The sequence below is a fragment of the Staurois parvus genome, unplaced genomic scaffold, assembly GCF_062004578.1.
Source record: "Staurois parvus isolate SC_StPar_1 unplaced genomic scaffold, SC_StPar_1.0 ptg000019l, whole genome shotgun sequence".
Classification (NCBI taxonomy): domain Eukaryota; kingdom Metazoa; phylum Chordata; class Amphibia; order Anura; family Ranidae; genus Staurois; species Staurois parvus.
In genome coordinates this window covers 6155804-6176418 of record NW_028317815.1, presented here as the reverse complement: position 1 = coordinate 6176418, position 20615 = coordinate 6155804, and the positions used below count along the sequence as shown (strand labels likewise).

Genomic DNA, 20615 nt, shown 5'->3' with positions numbered 1-20615 from the left:
CACCAGAGCTATGCCAAGTGTACAGCATTTATCATTCTTTTGCAGGTTCTATTTTCATTGCCTGTGGCGATAGGAATTTTTTTTTTTTTAATTGATGTATTACACCACTTAAGGCCAGGAGCCATTATAAAACAGTGCTTGGATAACGTCACTTGTCCTACAGACATTTTAAAAGTGCACTCAGAGTCAGCAGATTCTAGGAACCACTGCTGTCAGTAACAGTAACCGCCCAATACTAATCCCAGGAGCTGCTATGATCAGCTTGTGATCCAACCAGAGAGCTCCATATGGACACTCTAATAGGGAACTGCGAAACAATGCTTCAGAATTGTGTTTACAGAGGAAAAGATGTGAAATGACGGCACTGTCACCCTTTGCTGCCTCCTCTGGAAGCAACAGATCACTGCAGTAGTGAGTGCCAGTGCCCAGGAATGGCTTGGGTGTGCTACAGCATCCCCCAAAATTATACTAGTACCTCTATAGCCACACTATCAGCAGCCATTATACTGCAGAATCTGCATTTTACTTTTTTTCTAAAATGCAGTGGAAGAGGGAACATATCTGCAATCTGCAAGGGATCTATAGTTGGCTCAAATGCTTATGGAAAGGAGTACAATGTCATTGGAAATTTTAGCAATCCAAAACCTAAAAAAATATTCTCTGTGAAAAACCAACTTCTATCTTAAAGCAACATTCATCCCAAAAACAAAACTTTTTTTATATTGCAGCTTGCCAATTCTCCAGTGTGCTGGCTGCATTCATTTTTCTTTGACTTTTTTTTCCCCTTTATTTTTACCTGTTGACCAGTAAGTCTGTTTTTTTACAAATTCCTTTAACAGACCAAGCTGTTCAGCAAAAGTGGCAGCTAGAGGACTGAGACAAACCATTTAACATTGATAGGTGTGCTTACAATTGTCAGCTTTTGTGTAAAAACTTTGCAGTTAGGGGAAAGTTTTTCTTTCCCTTTGGAACAAAGTGTTAGATGCTCAAGGAGAACTTGACAAATTAGAGCCAAAATCCTGCTAACACTACCTTAGGTTGATGCAGCTGTTGTTCAAAAGGTGTCTCCATTACTTTTCATTCAAGAGTGGAAGCAAAAACTGTGATAATAGCTAAACCAGAAAAAAATAAAGGAGTAAACAAAAAAAAATACTTTTTTTCCCACCATTTCTTCCTAAATAAACCTTGGAAGTAAAAATATCAAGATGCAAATCTGCTACTAAATTATAGCTCTAAGATAAATGTGGAATGGAGAAAAGTTGCTATAGGAAGGAACAGTCATGTCAAAAGTTAAAGCAGAACTCCAGGCAAAAAAGTCTTTACATGTCCTTGTTGCTGATTTCCTACCTTCACTGAATATGTAATTTATCTTCTGGTTTACTCAGTAGCTGCTCTGAAATAGCCTATTCATTTTCAAATCAAAAAGTTAATTCTCGTTGGTTTCCTGTTTGTAAGACCAGTGGCCACTCTGCCTCCTATTCCCCCAGCCACTGGTCTTGACACATCCTTTCTGTAGTTCTTTCTCCAGGAAGCATTGATGTAATTCAACCCCACTTGTAGTGGTGGGAGGACCTAGACTCAGAGTCCGGGTTCCTTGCATGAACTGCCCCTTTCAAACCCCTCTAAAAAAAAAATTCCACTGCAAGAAAATCATGGCTTTGGTCATTTGCCTACCGGGCACTTTTACCCCCTTCCTGCCCAGGCCAATTTGCAGCTTTCAGCGCTATCGCACTTTTAATGACAATTGTGCAGTCATGCAACACTGTAACCATATGAATTTTTTTCACAAAAATAGAGCTTCTATTGGTGGTATTTAATCCCCACAGGATGTTTTATTTTTTGCACTATAAACAAACAACAAATAAAAGTGAAAAGAGTGAAAAATTTGAAAACAAACAAAAAGGTTTTCTTTGTTCCTATTATAAAATTTTGCAAACAGGTCATTTTTCTCATTCACTGATGTGTGTTTATGAGGGTGTGCTGATGGGCATTGGTGAGTAGGCACTGATGATTCTGCACTGATATGCAGCACTGGTAGGCGGCAATGATGGGAACTGATAGGCACCACTGCTGGGTACTCTTGGGGCTGCACTGAAAATCAGTGCAGACGTCTGCTTTGACAGGTGCCAGTTACCGGCAGTACTTTTACACTGTGACAGCATGAGCAAAGTACTGCCTATACCCAGTAAGTATATTTACATAGTGGTCAGCTGTGATTGGACACAGGTGATCACGTGGTAAAAGGCTGCTGTGATTTGCCTTTTACCATGTCATGTGATCAGCTGTATCCAAAAGGACACAGCGATCATAAACAACGCATTTTCACCACTATGCTCAAAAGTTGTTCTGGGGTTTGCCTCCTGAAATACGGTCTTTGGTGTGCAACAAACATGTCTCCTGTCACTTTGGCCAAACAATCATATCTGTGATTGATCAGTCTGCAGCTTATGGTTTCAGAAGGCATGGTCTTTGCCTATATGTGTAATTGCAAACTGTAGCCTCCCACATGGAAAACTGGTGAGATTGTTTTCTGAATGAAGGTGCATGCAATTTTGAACCCACCTGTTGCAAAAACTACAAGAACTTTCTGGGGAAGCTTAGAAACAAAGAACAAGCGTACTTTATCCCTCGTAGGGGAGCAAATGATGTTTGTAGAGTGGTACAGCTGACCCACCTGGCAGAATCCTATCCTAGCCCCTCCATGCTGCTCTCTTGATGTCTGTAAAGCGTTTAACACAGTTTCCTGAGACTAAATTTTTTTTATGTCCTTCGGAAAGTGCGGTTTCGATGAGCAGTTCCTATCTTGGATCTCTGCCCTGTATGCCCAGTCTTCGGCTATGCTGAAATTTGCGGGCTACACTTCGGACCAATTTGCAAATCGTTGAGGCAAGAGACAAGGGTGTCCCCTTTCTACCATTTTATTTATTTTGGCCCTCGAACCTTTAGCAGCTGCTATCTGAGCGAACCCAGACATACATGGCCTCTAAACATCGGCAAAGTACCACAAATTGATGCTGTTCGCTGAAGACATCCTGATGTGTCTCTCCTCTCCCCACACTTCCCTACCTAACCTCTTCTGGCAGACTTCAGCTCCATTTTTAATCTAGACATCAGTGAAGCCAAATCTAAAGCTTTAAACCTCACTCTATCAAGAAGTTTTGGTCTTGAAAACGCCCTGTGGGTGGGGCGAAATGCATTGATGCACTTCTGGTCTGCTGTCTTCTTGGCCTACGTCACTTCCGGTATTTGGAACGCACGCCGACTTTTGCGGTTAAAGCAGCCATTTTTGAGGTGGAAAGCTGGTCATCCTCTACAGTGATCCTTAAAGCGTGAGATCCCTATATTTACAATTTGGAAACTTGTTCCGTTGAAGCCTTTGAGGCTATTAAACAAGGCCTGTTATTTTATTGAAACATGTGAGTGTCCTTATTCTATGGATTTATATGGTATTGAGTGGCAGTATTACACTATGTAGCCTTTCTTTCCTTGCACACTATTGAGGATTCCATGGAGAAGTAGAGTGGAGTCGATTGCTGTATCTAAGCAGGGTGAAGGCGATTTGAGTTTCTCCTGAGGGGCTATAGGATCCCTTATATCCTATGAGGCTTATTACTCACCTCCATCTGGTGAGTGCGGTCAATATTATTTTTCACGTGGTGATTAGGTGGAAGCACATTTTGGAATATTGTTTTGAAAATCCTTTTGGGAAAATAAGGACTTATGTTTGAAATATTATATTTATATTTTTGCACGGACATTTATTTGTGATTATTTTTATGTATTTAATTTTTGCGCTGTTTTTTGTGTTATTTATTATTGGTGGTTTTCACTGGTGCACAGCTGCATAATTGTATACTTTCTTTGATTGGCGCTGGGATTTTTTTAGTTTGCTTTCCTGATTTGGACTACACTTCTCCCTCTTCTCATCGTCATAACAAAAGGAGGGAAGGTGTTCTGTAGTTCACATAGGAGAACTGGTGAAAGATGAGAACATTAAGATATCAGTTCAGGACAGTTACAAGCACAAAGGATTTCTGGCAGGATGGACAGGTATTTTCTGTAAAATGTACTTAGCCTCAAAAAAGAAAATTAATGTAGCCAACACATCTAAGGGCTGGTAAACTGCAATATATAAGATATTTCTGTTTGGGGTTTAGATACACTTTAGGGACTACCAAGGTTGCAAGCCAAGAAGATTTATATTCAAGCACAGATCACACAAATAAAAATTTACACCCCAATCTCTGTGTTCTTTAGGCTAACACTAGGCATCTAACTACGGGTAAACTTTTTTATGTATTAAGCAAGTTTCCTTTGTACTTACATAAATGAACATCCTTTAGCAGCCACAATGTTTAAAACAGGAAATGTGTAAATGATAAACCGTAGTTCTTTGTGGGGAAGGAAAGAGTACAAAAATATGAAACCCACAACTGGTGCAATCAGGAGACGCATTCTCCTGTCAAAAAGGCCAAATGGCAGGAAGAAGATGCTTAATGCCAATGCTCGCGGTATGACTGAATAAAAATACCACAGAAATGGTGAAGTCTTAAAGATATCAGATAAGGAAATCTGTCTAAGCAAGGTCTGAATAAAATATATTATAATATACAATGCCTTGAAAAGGTATTCATACCCCTTGAAATTTTCCACATTTTGGGATTTTATGTAATAGACCTACACAAAGTGGCACATAATTGTTAAGTGGAAGGAAAATGATAAATGGTTTTCAAAATATTATACAAATAAATATCTGAAAAGTGTGGTGTGCATTTGTATTCAGCCCCCTTTACTCTGATACCCATAACTAAAATCTAGTCCACCTGTGTGTAATTTAATTTCAGTATAAATACAGCTGTCCCGTGAACCCTTCAGAGGTTTGTTAGAGAACATTAGTGAACAAACAGCATCATGAAGGCATACACCAAACAGATCAGGGATAAAGTTGTGGAGATGTTTAAAGCAGGGTTAGGTTACAAAATAACCCAAGCTTTGAACATCTTACGGAGCATTCGATATTGGAAAGAGTATGGCACAACTGCAAACCTACCAAGACATGGCCGTCAAAATAAAATGACAGGTCAGGCAAGGAAAACATTAATCAAAGAAGCAGCCAAGAGGCCCATGGTAATTCTGGAGGAGCTACAGAGATCCACAGCTCAGGTGGGAGAATCTGTCCACAGGACAACTATTAGTCGTGCACTCCACAAATCTGGCCTTAATGGAAGAGTGGCAAGAAGAAAACCATTGCTGAAAGAAATCCATAAGAAGTCCCACTTGCGAGAAGTCATGTGGGGGACACAGCAAACATGTGAAAGAAGGTGCTCTGGTCAGATGAGATAAAAAATTAACTTTTGCCTAAGAGCAAAATGCTGTGTATGGCAGAAAACAAACACTGCACATCACCTTGAACACACCATCCGAATCATGAAACGTGGTGGCGGCATCATGTTGTGGGGATGCTTTTCTTCAGCAGGGACAGGGAAGCTGGTCAGAGTTGATGGGAAGATGGATGGAGCCATATACAAGGCAATCTTAGAAGAAAACCTGTTAGAGTCTGCAAAAGACTTGAGACTGGGGCAGAAGTTCACCTTTCAACAGGACAAGGACCCTAAACATACAGCCAGAGCTCCAATGGAATGGTTTAGATCAAAGCATATTCATGTGTTAGAATGGCCCAGTCAAAGTCCAGACCTAAATCCAACTGAGATTCTGTGGCAAGACTTGAAAATTGCTGTTCACAGATGGTCTCATCCAATCTGACAGCTTGAGCTATTTTGCAAAGAAGAATGGGCAAACATTTCACTCTAGATGTGCAAAGCTGGTAGAGACATCCCCAAAAAGACTTTACAGTTGTAATTTCAGTGAAAGGTGGTTCTGCAAAGTTTTGACTCAGGGGGGCTGAATACAAATGCACACCCCACTTTTTACATATTTGTAAAAAAGTTTGAAAACCATTTATCATTTTCCTTTCACTTCACATTTATGTGACACTGTGTTGGTCTATCACATAAAATCCCAAAAAAATACAGTTACATTTTTGGTTGTAACATGACAAAATATAGAAAATTTCAAAGGGTATGAGTGATAACCTTTATTGACTAACTTAGGTTATTAAAAATGCAAACCTTTGTGATTCCTTAGATTACTCTGTCAAGCTTTAAACAATTAGTGAGAATCATAAAAAGCCTGATGAATCCTGTTTGACAATTTTTAGATGGAGCTTTTCACAAATTGATAAACTTTTGCCCATCTTTACTTCTGAGACACTCTGACTCTCTAAGATGCTCTTTATATACCCAATCGTGTTACTGGCCTGTTGCCAATTAACCTAATTAGTTGTAAAACTTACTATTTTAAAAAACTTACCACTTACTTTTCCAGCTCTTTGTTGCCCTGTCCCAAACTTTTTTGAAGTGTGTTGTTGCAATCAATTTCAAAATTACCTTATTTTTCATCTTAACCACTGTAGCTCCAGGCCATTTCTGTCACTTTTTGTTTACATGTTAAAATCAGTATTTTTTGCTAGAAAATGTCTTAGAACTCCAAACATTATATATATATATATATATATATATATATATATATATATATATATATATATATAAAATTATATATATAATTTTTTTTTTCTTTTAAAGCAGAGGCCCCCAGAGAATAAATCAGTGTTTTTTTTTTATGTCACACGGTATGTGCAGTGGTTTTTCAAACGCAATTTTTTTGGGAAAAAAAATACAAAAAAGTTTTAGTGAATAGGCAATACATAACCCACTTTTTTGTAAAATATAAAAGATGATGTTACGACAAGTAAATAGATACCAAACATGTTGCCTGTGCAAAGGCGGCAAACAACATAAATTGTACTATTTATAGGCGAAGTTTGAAAAGCCTTTACAGGTTACCACTTTGGATTTACAGAGTATGTCTACTGCTAGAATTACTGCCCATGATTTGACATTTGTGGCGATATCTCACGTGTGGAATGATCACTGTTTGTGTACAGGACCAATGCATGCATTCGCCTTTGCGTAAGAGCACGGGCAGATGGGGCACTTTAAAATTTTTATATATTTTTTTGTTTTTGTAATCACTTTTATTGCGGTCACAAGGAATGTAAACATCCCTTGTGACAGCAAGAGACATGTGACAGGTACTTTTTATGGAGCAATCTGGGGTCTATAAGATCCCAAATTCCTCCTCTGCACTTGAAAGCATTCACAACACCAAGATTGGTGTTTTTGAACGCTTTCAGTTTTTCAAAAGTGGCGCCAATAGTTTCCGAGTAAACCAGAAGTGATGTGAGGTCATCGCTTCCGGTTTACTATACAGGACAGCCATTCAAAGCCGATTCCCGCTTTGTTCGGCTGCCTGGCCAGCCGGCGGATATGCCGGCTAGTCGCTCGGGTCTCCTGGTGGAACAGGAGATTCTGAGAGGGCCGCGGAAGATGGAAGTCCCCTCCCACTGCTTATAAAGGCAATCGAGTAACAGTTAGCCGTGCAAGAGAGCCGACTGCCGGCTGTAAAAACGGTACTGGGATGATGCCTGCAGCTACAGGCATCACTCCGGTATAACCACTGAAAGTCATGTTTTGTATTTTCTGGTGTGAATAAAATATGGGTTTATGATATTTGCAAATCTCTGCATTCTATTTGTATGTAGATTTTACACAGCACCCCATCTTTTTTGGAATTGAGGTTGTACAGGTGAAACTCAAAAAATTAGAATATTGTGCAAAAGTTCATTTATTTTAGTAATGCAACTTAAAAGGTGAAACTAATATATGAGATAGACTCATTACATGCAAAGCAAGATGGTTCAAGCCATGATTTGTCATAATTGTGATGATTATGGCTTACAGCTCATGAAAACCCCAAATCCACAATCTCAGAAAATTAGAATATTGTAAAAAGGTGCAATATTCTAGGCTCAAAGTGTCCCACTCTAATCAGCTAATTACGTCATAACACCTGCAAAGGGTTCCTGAGCCTTTCATGGGAAAGACTGCTGACCTGACAGGGAAAGCCTCAAAAGGTAATTGCAAAAGAAGTTGGATGTTCCCAAAGTGCTGTATCAAAGCACATTAATAGAAAATTATGTGGAAGGGAAAAGTGTGGAAGAAAAAGGTGCACAAGCAGCAGGGATGACCGCAGCCTGGAGAGGATTGTCAGGAAAAGGCCATTCAAAAGTGTTGGGGACTTTCACAAGGAGTGGACTGAGGCTGGAGTCAGTGCATCAAGAGCCACCACACATAGACGGATCCTGGACATGGGCTTCAAATGTCGTATTCCTCTTGTCAAGCTGCTCCTGAACAACAAACAATGTCAGAAGCATCTTACCTGGTCTAAAGAAAAACAGACCTGGTTTGTTGCTCAGTGGTCCAAAGTCCTCTTTTCTGATGAGAGCAACTTTTACATCTCATTTGGAAACCAAGGACCCAGAGTATGGAGGAAGAATGGAGAGACACACACTGCAAGATGCTTGAAGTCCAGTGTGAAGTTTCCACAGTCTGTGTTGATTTGGAGAGCCATGTCATCTGCTGGTGTTGGTCCACTGTGCTTCATTAAGTCCAGGGTAAACGCAGCCATCTACCAGGAGATTTCGGAGCACTTCATGCTTCCTTCCACAGATGAGCTTTATGGGGATGCTGACTTCATTTTCCAGCAGGACTTGGCACCTGCCCACACTGCCAAAAGCACCAAAACCTGGTTCAATGACCGTGGGATTACTGTGCTTGATTGGCCAGCAAACTCGCCTGACCTAAACCCCATAGAGAATCTATGGGGCATTGCCAAGAGAAAGATAAGAGACATGAGACCGAACAATGCAGAAGAGCTGAAGGCCGCTATTGAAGCATCCTGGTCTTCCATAACACCTCAGCAGTGCCACAAGCTGATAGCTTCCATGCCACGTCGCACTGAGGCAGTAATTGCTGCAAAAGGGGCCCAAACCAAGTACTGAGTACATATACATGCTTATACTTTTCAGAGGTCCAATATTGTTCTATGTACAATCCTTGTTTTACTGATTGCATGTAATATTCTAATTTTCTGAGATTGTGAATTTGGGGTTTTCATGAGCTGGAAGCCATAATCATCACAATTATGACAAATCACGGCTTGAACTATCTTGCTTTGCATGTAATGAGTCTATCTCATATATTACTTTCACCTTCTGAGTTGCATTACTGAAATAAATTAACTTTTGCACGATATTCTAATTTTTCGAGTTTCACCTGTATATTGTTGGAGCTTTAAAAACAGCATCGCTAGGATAGAATGCTTGACCAACTTAAAAATTTTCAGCTAGCTGGCCAATACATTTTTTTTTTTTTTTGTAGAAATAAAGGATACTCCCCAACTTGCACTTTTATTCAAAAATGTATTATACCACAAGACTTCTCCCTCTGGCCAAAGAACACGTTTCCAGAATATGGAATCTATAGCAATGGTTAGACCTAAAGTGACAGAAAACAAATGTAAAATCTGTAAATGAAAGCTGAATTTTAGGCAGAAATTGAAAGCATCATTTGATTGAGTAGACTAAAAAGGGACATCAGCCTTAACCAGTCAAAGCATTAATATACTGCACAGTGCTGTCAGACCCAGGTCACATGCTTGAAAGAAGGGGAAAGCACAGGATTGACAGTGTACTGCTGTCCTTCACTGTCCAATCAGTATGCTGAGCAGTGAGGCAACACCACTATTCCTTAAAGTTCACCTTTTGACAAAAAATAATAAAAATTAACTTTTTTTTGCAGGTAAAAAAAAAAAATGCATTTCATTTATTTTTTTGCTGCAAGAGCCCGTAAAAGCACTGCACCATTGATCAGCAGATTGCTGGTGTCATGCAGGACTCCCGCAGACTTGACAGTATATCTGAATGCCCGTACATCCCATATGGGCAAGCAGATACACTGACAGGAAGAATCAATGAACTACCAAACAACCAAAATCCCAAAATTTGGGTTGTCTCCAGAACAGTAATAAATGGGAAATCTTGCAGTGGAGACATTAGTTATAGTGACACTGGTGACAACCAGGGACTTCCTCACTTTGAAGGAATTTCCTCTTACTTCCTATTTTGGCTATGGGACAGGAAGAGAAGGATTGACTCCCCTATGGGACACAAAAAAAAAACTGTTAAGTGTTAAAACCTTCCCTTACGCTATCCAAATTGAAAAAAGTTTTGCATTTAGTCCTAATTTAAAGCTCTACATATGCAGTTGCAAGGAACATTACTGATTTGTTTGTTTTAGATGGAGAGACTATCAAGCAGTGCAGTGGTTATTTGACGCCAATAACATATCACAGTAGAAATTCAGTTTATTAAAACCCTACTGCTCGGGTCAACCGTTTACACAACTGTTGCCCTGGTTTCTGCTATCCAATACTTATGAAACTATTGTATTTTTGTATACCTTATGGACAAGTTTATGTAACATTTAATCCTAAAATACTGGATGACCTTGTGCTAGACACAAAATTACATTTGGATTGTCTCCCTCCAGTTTTCCTTTTAAATTGAACAAATCATATTTACAGAGGTCTGATGCCTTGTGTCATGATTCCAATATCTACTGAAATTATTTGCCCAATAGTGACTGTATACTAACAGATGCAGTCACTGTCATGTATTTAGACAGTTGCAGGTGCTGCGGCTGTCTGAATACAATGGTAGGCAGCGCAGATTCCTCTACCCACGCTATTTATCGATTTTCTCTAAATCAAATTCAAAAGTGTATGAGGCTTCTTTCATTGTTTCAATTCCCTTCCAGTGTGATGCTCACATTTATCTACGTGCCACATTATCACTCTCAAAGCACAGTTGCTTCATTGAACATAAGTGGACATCCTTCTGGATTCCATCAAGTTCATGCAACATACAATATGTCTGCACAACAGCTAGGCAAATGCTGTGGGAAAAACAAAAGTTGCCCCTGACGTGCGAACACAGTAATTATTGCTAATGGCTATAGCTAGTTGTACAACAGTTGAATTGGGTACAATCAGTCTGCCCAAAGATGGTTCGAATCTTGGTCAGTTCCTGCTGAGCCAGCCAAGATTCAAACCATCTATGCCTGGCTTATTGTTTTCTGTTAATTTTTTTTCCCCTGCTTAATAGCAGAAACAGGGCATGAGACGCACCATCAGACCTACACAAATGCATGACAAGTTTCAATATGTAGCAAGCGTTCATTTGTCATGCAAAAGGAAGAACCAATAAGTAACTGTACGACAGATTTCTACATCTAGACATTTAACCGCATGCCGCCCAGCCACTGTACATATACGGCGGCAGGGCGGCACTCACAGGCAAAACCACATTTTAAGACGTGTGTTTTGTAAACAAATAGGGGGCGCGCGCGAGGCGCGCCGCCCTATTTGTCCCGCGGATCACCGCCGCAGATGTCAGTCGCCGGGTCACAGCCGCTCCTTAGCGGCTATGTCCCGGCGATCGGCGGCAAACAGTGACAGAGAGCACAGCTGCAGTAGCTGTGCTGTCTGTCACTTCCTTCTCAGCTCGAGGATGAGCTGATCGTGAAAGAAGAGTTTCTCTTTCTCGATCAGCCTTGTCCCTCCCAGTACACACCCCCGCCCCCTAGTAAAACACTCCCCTCACTCCCGTAACCCTTCCCTGCAAAATAAAGTTAACCCCTTCCTCCCCATTGCCATTAGCACAGTGTCAGTTTTTTTTTTTTTTGCACTGTTTTTGGGGATGTCAGTGACCCCAAGTCAGTACCCCCAATGTCAAAATGTCCGCCGCAGTCTCGCCATAAGTCGCTGGTCGCTGCCATAAGTCCCTGATCGCCACCATAATTCGCTGATCGCCGCCATTATTAGTATAAAAAAAACCCCTAAAAATCCCAGTATCTTTCCCGCCATTTGTAAACGCTATAACTTTCACGTAAACCAATTAATTTACACGTATTGGTTTTTTTTTTAGCAAAGACATGTCGCAGAATGCATTTTGGCAGAAATTTATGACTAAATTTGATTTTTGCATTTTTTTTACTGGACATGTTTTATAGCAAAAAGTCCAAAATATTGTTTTTTTTCCTCAAAATTGTCAGCTTTTTTTTTTATAGCGCAAAAAATAAAAACCGCACAGGCGATCAAATACCACCGAAAGAAAGCTCAATTTGTGGGGAAAAAAAGGATGTAAATTTCATTTATGTACCATATTGCATGACCTCGCAATTGTCCGTTAAACTAGCGCAGCGCTGTATAGCAAACAAATGGCGTAAATTGCAGTATTTATACCATAGTTTGTAGACGCTAAAACTTCCACAAAAAGCAATCAATATACACTTATTGGGATTTTTTTTACCAAAAACATGTAGCAGAATACATTTTGGCCTAAATTTATAACCAACTTTGAGTTTACTATATATTGTTTATAGCTGAAAATAAAAAATATTGTTTTTCTTCAACATTTTTGGCCTTTTTTTGTTTATAGCGTAAAAAATAAAAAGCGCACAGGTGATCAAATTACACCGAAAGAAAGCTCTAGTTGTGTGAAAAAAAGGACGTAAATTTCATTTGGGTGCAGCATTGCATGACCGCGCAATTATCAGTTGAATTAGTGCAGCGCCGAGTAGCAAAAAGAGGCCTGGTCATTAAGGGGGGTAAATCCTCTGGAACTCAAGTGGTTAAAGGCAAAACCTATACCAGTCAGGTTTTTTTTTTTACATCTGTATCTCATTGCGGATATTTTCATTCACTTCCTGTCTATAGCCAAAACAGGAAATGAGGACATCATGCCAAAGTGAGGGAATCCCTGATTGTTACTAGGGTCACCAGAACTAGTGTTCCCATTGGAAGATTTCTCCTCCATTGCTGTTCTGAGGGTAACCCCAAATTTAGGATTTTCTTTTACTCTCACTTTGGATGACAATGGTAAACAGGACAAATAGAGGTCAGATTATCAAATGGGGCCGCACACAGCAATAAAACCTGACAGGTGTTGTAATCTCTCTCTACTCTATCCAAATTTAAAAAACAAAAACAAAAAAGAGGTTTTGCCTTTAGTTATACTTTAAAGTCAGTGGGGAAAAAACTACCTAGTAAAAGAAGGGATATGAACTCCCCTACTATATGTGTTCCTATTCACACAGCATATCAAAACATATTTTTAAAAAACATATAATTTATAAGATTTCTAGTCGTTTCTTTGGAACAGCATCATACATAGGACTTGTTACTACACAATAAACCACCCATGCCTTGAGATCTTCAACCATTTGTTAGGACCGACAGTGTGCACAACTGGTAATGAAAATAAACCAGCATAGTACAGACAAGATTAATTATGGTAAATAAAACTCTCCATCCCCATCTTAACTTTACATAGAACGGGAAAACTTCAGTTTTGGAGTTTTCAGGAATAAGCAAGTAAAAACGTAAGCAGTAATTTTTATATATTTTTCAAGTTATTCTATGTGAATGGGAATAGGCATTGTCCCAATTTGGCTGCAAAAGTGGAAACACATTTTTAAATGATACAGTCTCTAAATGTTCACATAATCATCAAGGTTACTTTTGACATTTACAAAACAAAACCCTTTAGTATTTTAGACATTCATAAAAAATAGAAATTTGGCCAAACTACTCACTTAAGCAGACAATTCCAGCTGGGACTGCATGAGAGAAAGCTGTAAAAATGGAAATGCTTCTTTTCATTAGAGATATTAACAGCATGAGTCCCATTAATATACACAGCTCAGATCTGAACACAATGATGGCGAATGCCGAAAGCCAAATAAATGGACCAGGCTTCTGCTTCATCCAGTATTTGATAGCCAGCAATACTATGGAAACAAAAAAGAAAAGTTGTGGATGCATACTCCATTACGGTTTGCAACAATATGCTTTATGGTGGTCACATGTGTATGTGATCGGTTGATCATTTAATAAGACTAAAATGACTGAATTAAAAATTACAAAACAAAGACCATCTGTTCAAACAACCTATAGTAAGTTTCTGATCAATTTAAATTTTGCCAAGTCAATCAGCTGTAGCAAAATTTTGTCATTCACTTTTGTTTGAACTAATAAATATCTATTTGTATGCCACAGAAACAATTGTAACTCTGATAAATTCTTTTTTTTTTTTTACGCATTGTACCCCATAATAATGAAAATTACATCCACATGGTAAAAAGCTTAGCCTCCCATAAAAAGGGTAAAAAAAAAAAACCCACATGGGGGTTAGTCAACAAAAATAATGAAGATCTACTGTGCTACTATTACGTGATAAATTAGGTGAGTGGGAGCTGCTAGCTTTACTGTACTTCTACTTGACCTAAAGAGACACATCCTCACAGATCTACTACAAAACTTCAATAAACACATTTTTGGATTAAATTTAAGAAATAACACACAATTAATGAGCTTTACACTAACAACACTTTTTGGAATTCCAATACCTTGATCTATAAGGGATATTCCCATTGTTTACATGTATTGCAGTCAGAGATTACAGCCTTGAATTAGCAAAATTAGCAGATTCTTACAGTTTGCTAAAAAAATATATTTTATAGCATGTTTGTATCTAATGAATGAAGCCAAATGTAAAATAATAAATACTCACCGATGGGAAGTGCAAATGTATTAGGAAGGGTTCGAGTACAGTAGAACATCAAATGAAATTGAGATGTTGTTATTAGGCAGAACAATGTAGAGACGGTGGATCCAAACTGTTTCCATATCTCTTTCTGTAACTGCCATAGTGCAAAAATGACAGTCAAGCCTAAAGATCCTCGAACTAGTACAATAAAAAGAAAACATGTTTTGACATTGTAATACATTTAGAGGTATTTTAGCAGTATGTAATACAGTACATTTAGATGTATTTTGGATGTATAGTATGTAATTAGATATTCTCTGCATACAGTACCTAGTGATCTTTAAAATCATTTGTGCCACTAAGTCTAGAGCTACAAGAGCGATTCTCATCTCTGAGAGATTTAAAGACTTGTCGACCCTTATGTCATTAGATGTACATTTATTTTCAATGTGCTGCAAAGGAGATGACTGCCAACAAGTGGCTAAATCTCTCAGCTGCAGAGACATGGAATCACCCCTGTAACCCTAGCCAAATTTGAAGTCCTACTAAATGCTCTGTGCAGTAGTTTTGCACAGAGCAGTGCTGATCCTCCTCTTCTCGGGTGCCCAATGACAGCACTGGTGCGTGCTTGCTCTCGAGCCCCCTCTGTGTGTCCATAAGTTCCCGTGCACATTGCTGGACCCAAATCAAGCTCAGGTAAGTATTTCTCCCTCCTCACTGGCTGATTGACAGCCAGTCTTTTGAACCAGTGGCTCTAAAGTGGTTCCAAAGGTACATCACACTTACCTGTTCTGTGCAATGGTTTTGCACATAGCAGCTCCGATCCTCCTTTTCTCATTTCTCCCACCAACGCTTCTGGCACCTCCCACTTGCCGAGAGCCCCCACAGCTAGCTGCTTGCTCTGGGGTACTTGTGCATGGTCCCTCCCGAGCCACCTGTATGTGTCTATGGGAAGCACAGAATTTGGCTCAGTCCCGTTCTCTGCTCCCTCCTCACTGGCTGATTGACAGCAGTGGGAGCCATCGGTTCCCATTGCTGTGTCTCAGCCAATGACGAGAGAGACCTGGGAGAACCGAGGCTCCTGTGCACAGTGCCGATTCGAGATCAAGCTCAGGTAGGTATTAAGGGGGATGCGGAGGAAGCTGCACACTGAAGGTTTTTTACCTTCATGCATAGAATGCATCAAAGTAAAAAACCTTCACCTTTTACAACCACTTTCATACTACATGCTAAAAAATTTGTTTAGCAAACTATACAACACCAAACTATAAGAAGACCTCTAACATGTTTGTGCATTTAATAGTTTATTCAAGCAAATTTAACTGCTATCTAATGCATCTATATGCCCCTCAATGTACATCAACATGCAATTTCTGTTGGTCATTGACTAACACAGGATTTAAAAACAACTGTGTCATACTGTCACCTACAGGAGAATTGGAAACGGGGAAAAAAAAAAATTAAAAACCTGTGAACTTGGTATAACCCCTTGCACTCACTCCATCAAGCCTCCATGTTTTTCTTGTGTCCGGGAAGGATGAACATCTTGACCAAAGTATAACTATTTGTACAAGCTATGTTTATGATCTTGCTCTCATTGCTGTTTGTTACAAAACTGAGGAAAGCGAGGAGTGGGAGGGATTATACAAGCCTGGCCACTGTTTTTTTTTTTATTGTTTACCAGTTTCTAAATATTCCTATAGTCAGCAGTATAACCCAATTGTCTCTAAAACCTGGGCCCCTCAATGAACTCCAAGTGAAGGATTTTACAGGGGGGTTGGTTTACTAAAGGTAAATATACTGTGCACTGCAAGTGCAGTTGCTTTATATCCAAGGAGAAGCTCTGAAATGAGGCAAAGCTGTGCTGATTTCTTTCATCCAATCATGTGCAAGCAAAATGCGTTTTTTTTTTTTACTTTCCTTGCATGTTCCTCTCAGATCTAGAGCAAGTGCACAGTCGATTTGCCTTTAGTAAATTAACGCCAGCGAGTACAAAAATCTATTCTTCTCTACAAACGCACATCAACAATGTATAGCAGCTAAATGTTCAAATACATGCATTTATGAAGCCCCCCAGCCAGAAAAACTCATTTCCAATATCTTGCCAGTGCTCCCCTTCTGCTCCTGCCTCAGTCCCACCTGGCGCTAGAGACTTTAAGGGGAGATCAATCACTCAACTGGCTGCTATACCTGAGCAATGTCACATGGGAGAAGGTCTGTAACATTAAAATATAAACGTGAGCTGCTACATATACAGTATATGTAAAGTGCTGCATAAATTGACAGCCCTATATAAGTACCAGTTATAATAATAAAATATTAGTTGCAGGGAGATGAAAATGATTCTGATGTACAGTTGCAAGAAAAAGTATGTGAACCCCTTGGGATTACGTGGAGTTTTGCATGAATTGGGCATAAAATGTGCTCAGAACGTCATCTAAGTCACAACAATAGAATACAGTCTGCTGAACATAATACTACACAAACATTAGATGTTGCCATGGTTTAATTGCACGTAACATGTAAACATTCACAGTGCAGGGAGGAAAAAGTATGTGAACCTTTGGACTTAATAACTGGTTGACCCTCCTTTGGCAGCAATAACCTCAACCAAACGTTTCCTGTAGTTGCAGATCAGACCTGCACAACGATCTGGAGTCATTTTGGACCACTTCTCTTCACAAAACTGTTTCAGTGTAGCAATGTTCTTGGGATGTCTGGTGTGAATCGCTCTCTTAAGGTCATGCCACAGCATTTCAATCGGGTTGAGGTCAGGACTCTGACTGGGCCACTCCAGAAGGCGTATTCTGTGCTGTTGCAGCCATTGTTTTGTTGAATTACTTGTATGCTTTGGGTCATTGTCCTGTTGCATCACCCATCCTCTGTGGAGCTTCAGTTGGCGGACATATGGTCGTACGTTTTCCTGCAAAATGTCTTGATAAACTCTGGAATTCATTTTCCCATCAATGACAACAATCCGTCCAGGCCCTGAGGCAGCAAAGCAGCCCCAAACCATGATGCTCCCTCCGCCATGTTTCACAGTGGGGATGAGGTTTTGATGTTGGTGTGCTGTGCCTTTTTTTCTCCACACATAGTGTTGTGTGTTCTTCCCAAACAACTCAATCTTGGTTTCATCTGTCCACAGTATATTTTGCCAGTAGTGCTGTGGAACATCCAGGTGCTCTTTTGCAAACTTCAAACGTGCTGCAATATTCTTTTTGGACAGCAATGGCTTCCTCCGTGGTGTCCTCCCATGTACACCATTCTTGTTTAATGTTTTCCTTATTGTAGATGTGTCAACAAAAATGTTAGCATGTGCCAGAGATTTCTGTAGGTCTTTAGCTGACACTCTGGGATTCTTCTTTACCTCATGCAGCATTCTGCGCTGTGCTCTTGCAGTCATTTTTACAGGATGACCACGCCTAGGGAGAGTAGCAACAGTGCTAAACTTTCTCCATTTGTAGACAGTCTGTCTTACCGTGGACACATGAACATCAAGGCTTTTGGAGATACTTTTGTAGCTCTTTCCAGCTTCATGCAAGTCAACAATTCTTGATCGTAGGTCTTCTGAGAGCTCTTTTCTGCGAGGCATGGTTCAAAACAGACAGTGCTTCTTGAAACCAGTAAACCCAAAACAGGTGTGTGTTTTTTAAGGTCAGGACAGCTGTCAGCAACACATCCGATATCATCACACTGGTTGGAGTCAAGGTTGGCTCACTCCTGGCTCCAATTAGCTCTGGGAGAAGTCATTAAGCTAGGGCCTCACATACTTTTTCCTCCCTGCACTGTGAATGTTTACATGTTATGTGCAATTAACCACTTGAGCTCCAGAGGATTTACCCCCCTTAATGACCAGGCCTCTTTTTGCTACTCGGCGCTGCACTAATTCAACTGATAATTGCGCGGTCATGCAATGCTGCACCCAAACAAAATTTATGTCCTTTTTTTCACACAAATAGAGCTTTCTTTTGGTGGTATTTGATCACCTGTGCGCTTTTTATTTTTCACGCTATAAACAAAAAAAGGCCAAAAATTTTGAAGAAAAACAATATTTTTTACTTTCAGCTATAAAAAATATACAGTAAACTCAAAGTTAGTTATAAATTTAGGCCAAAATGTATTCTGCTCCATGTTTTTGGTAAAAAAAATCCCAATAAGTGTATATTGATTGCTTTGTGTGAAGTTATAGCGTCTACAAACTATGGTATAGATACTGCAATTTACGCCATTTTTCTGCTATACAGCGCTGCGCTAGTTTAACGGACAATTGCGCGGTCATGCAATACGGTACATAAATGAAATTTACATCCTTTTTTTCCCCACAAATTGAGCTTTTTTTCGGTGGTATTTGATCGCCTGTGCGGTTTTTATTTTTTGCGCTATAAAAAAAAAGGCTGACAATTTTGAGGAAAAAAAAACAATATTTTGGACTTTTTGCTATAAAACATGTCCAGTAAAAAAAAAATGCAAAAATCAAATTTAGTCATAAATTTCTGCGAAAATGCATTCTGCGACATGTCTTTGCTAAAAAAAAAACAATACGTGTAAATTAATTGGTTTACGTGAAAGTTATAGCGTTTACAAATGGCGGGAAAGATACTGGAATTTTTAATTTTTATTTATACTAATAATGGCGCCGATCAGCGACATATGGCGGCAATCAGACATATGACGGCGACCAGTGACTTATGGCGGGACTGCGGCGGACATTTTGACACTGGGGGGGAGCTGACTTGGGGTCACTGACATCCCCAGTGACACCAATACAGTGATCAGTGAAAAAAAACCCACTGAAACTGTATTAATGTCACTGGGGAGGAAGGGGTTAACATTTTCAGTGTTCACTGTGTGAGGGGAGTGTTTTACTAAGGGGGCGGGGGTGTGTGCTGGACGGGGGAGGGAGGGGGGAGCTGATCAAGGGAGAGAAACTGTATTCTCCCTCTGCAGCTTGGCGGCGAACTGTCACAGAGCAGGCTGTGTGTAAACAATGCAGCCCTGCTCTGTTTCAGTGTTTACCGCTCATCGCGGGAAAACGGCCGGTAAAAACCGGCCGTGACCCGGCGGCGGGGACCCGCTGCTGACACCCGTGGGACAGGTAGGGCGGGCGCGTGCCTCGCGCGCGCCCCCTGCCCGTTTTGTAGGCACACGTTTTAAAACGTGCTTTTGCCTACGAGCGCCGCCCTGCCACCGTTTATATGCGGTGGCTGGGCGGCATGTGGTTAAACCATGGCAACATCTAATGTTTGTGTAGTATTATGTTCAGCAGACTGTGTTCTTCTATTGTTGTGACTTAGATGACGTTCAGAGCACATTTTATGCCCAATTCATGCAAAACTCCACGTAATCCCAAGGGGTTCACATACTTTTTCTTGCAACTGTACATGTCATGAGCTATGTGCAGATACAGAATGGTATTTCTTGGTTGTCCACAACCAACTAGAGACAGAAAAAACTGTTACATAGGTTCTATCTGTGGTAGTCATGCAGTATTTGGACTGACCGGGATGACACACTAATGCCAGAAATCCTAACCCCGACCCCGACATCAGAGCCAGCTGGTCCAATACCGACGGACACTTTTGGAGGTAAGACCTTTCTCCCCAACAGGTGTGGTGACACCCTCCGAGGTGATTGGCCAGTGGCCAAGGAGTCCATCGTGGTGCTAGCTGGTCTGGCTGAGGGCTGTAAAGGCAGAGTCCTGCAGTCCTTGGGAGTGGTGACCCAGGAGGTAATAATAAGTTTGGGACCCCACTGAGAGAATGAGCACTAGGCCACGACACCACCCACTTTTTTCTGCACCTTGCTTCATGGGCTAGGCCTTTTGGGCAAGACCAGCGCAACGCTTGTTACCAGGCAGTAAGGTCTAGCAACTGTATAGCACATTGGCACCATTTTTCTCTTCATGTGTGTGTATGTCACTTCACATAATTATTTTTTTAGGTTTCACTCTACATGATGGTCGAGTGTAGATCTTCAAGCCCACCCTAAAGTCAAGAGGGAGAATGTGCGGCCATCAGGTTCCTTAATCCCTTGCTTTGGGGTTCTCTCT

General features: G+C 40.3%; 1 protein-coding gene across 1 annotated transcript in view; it reads right to left on the bottom strand.

Moving 5' to 3' along the window:
- ALG12 (ALG12 alpha-1,6-mannosyltransferase) overlaps positions 1–20615 on the bottom strand; it is a 35003-nt gene that overhangs the window by 8841 nt on the left and 5547 nt on the right. The window contains exons 3-6 of the mRNA XM_089684710.1: positions 14591–14764; positions 13614–13808; positions 9352–9455; positions 4325–4548 (exon numbers count right to left, since the gene is read on the bottom strand). Of these exons, the coding sequence (XP_089540836.1) occupies positions 4325–4548; positions 9352–9455; positions 13614–13808; positions 14591–14764 (697 nt within the window). The remainder of the gene's footprint in view (positions 1–4324; positions 4549–9351; positions 9456–13613; positions 13809–14590; positions 14765–20615) is intronic.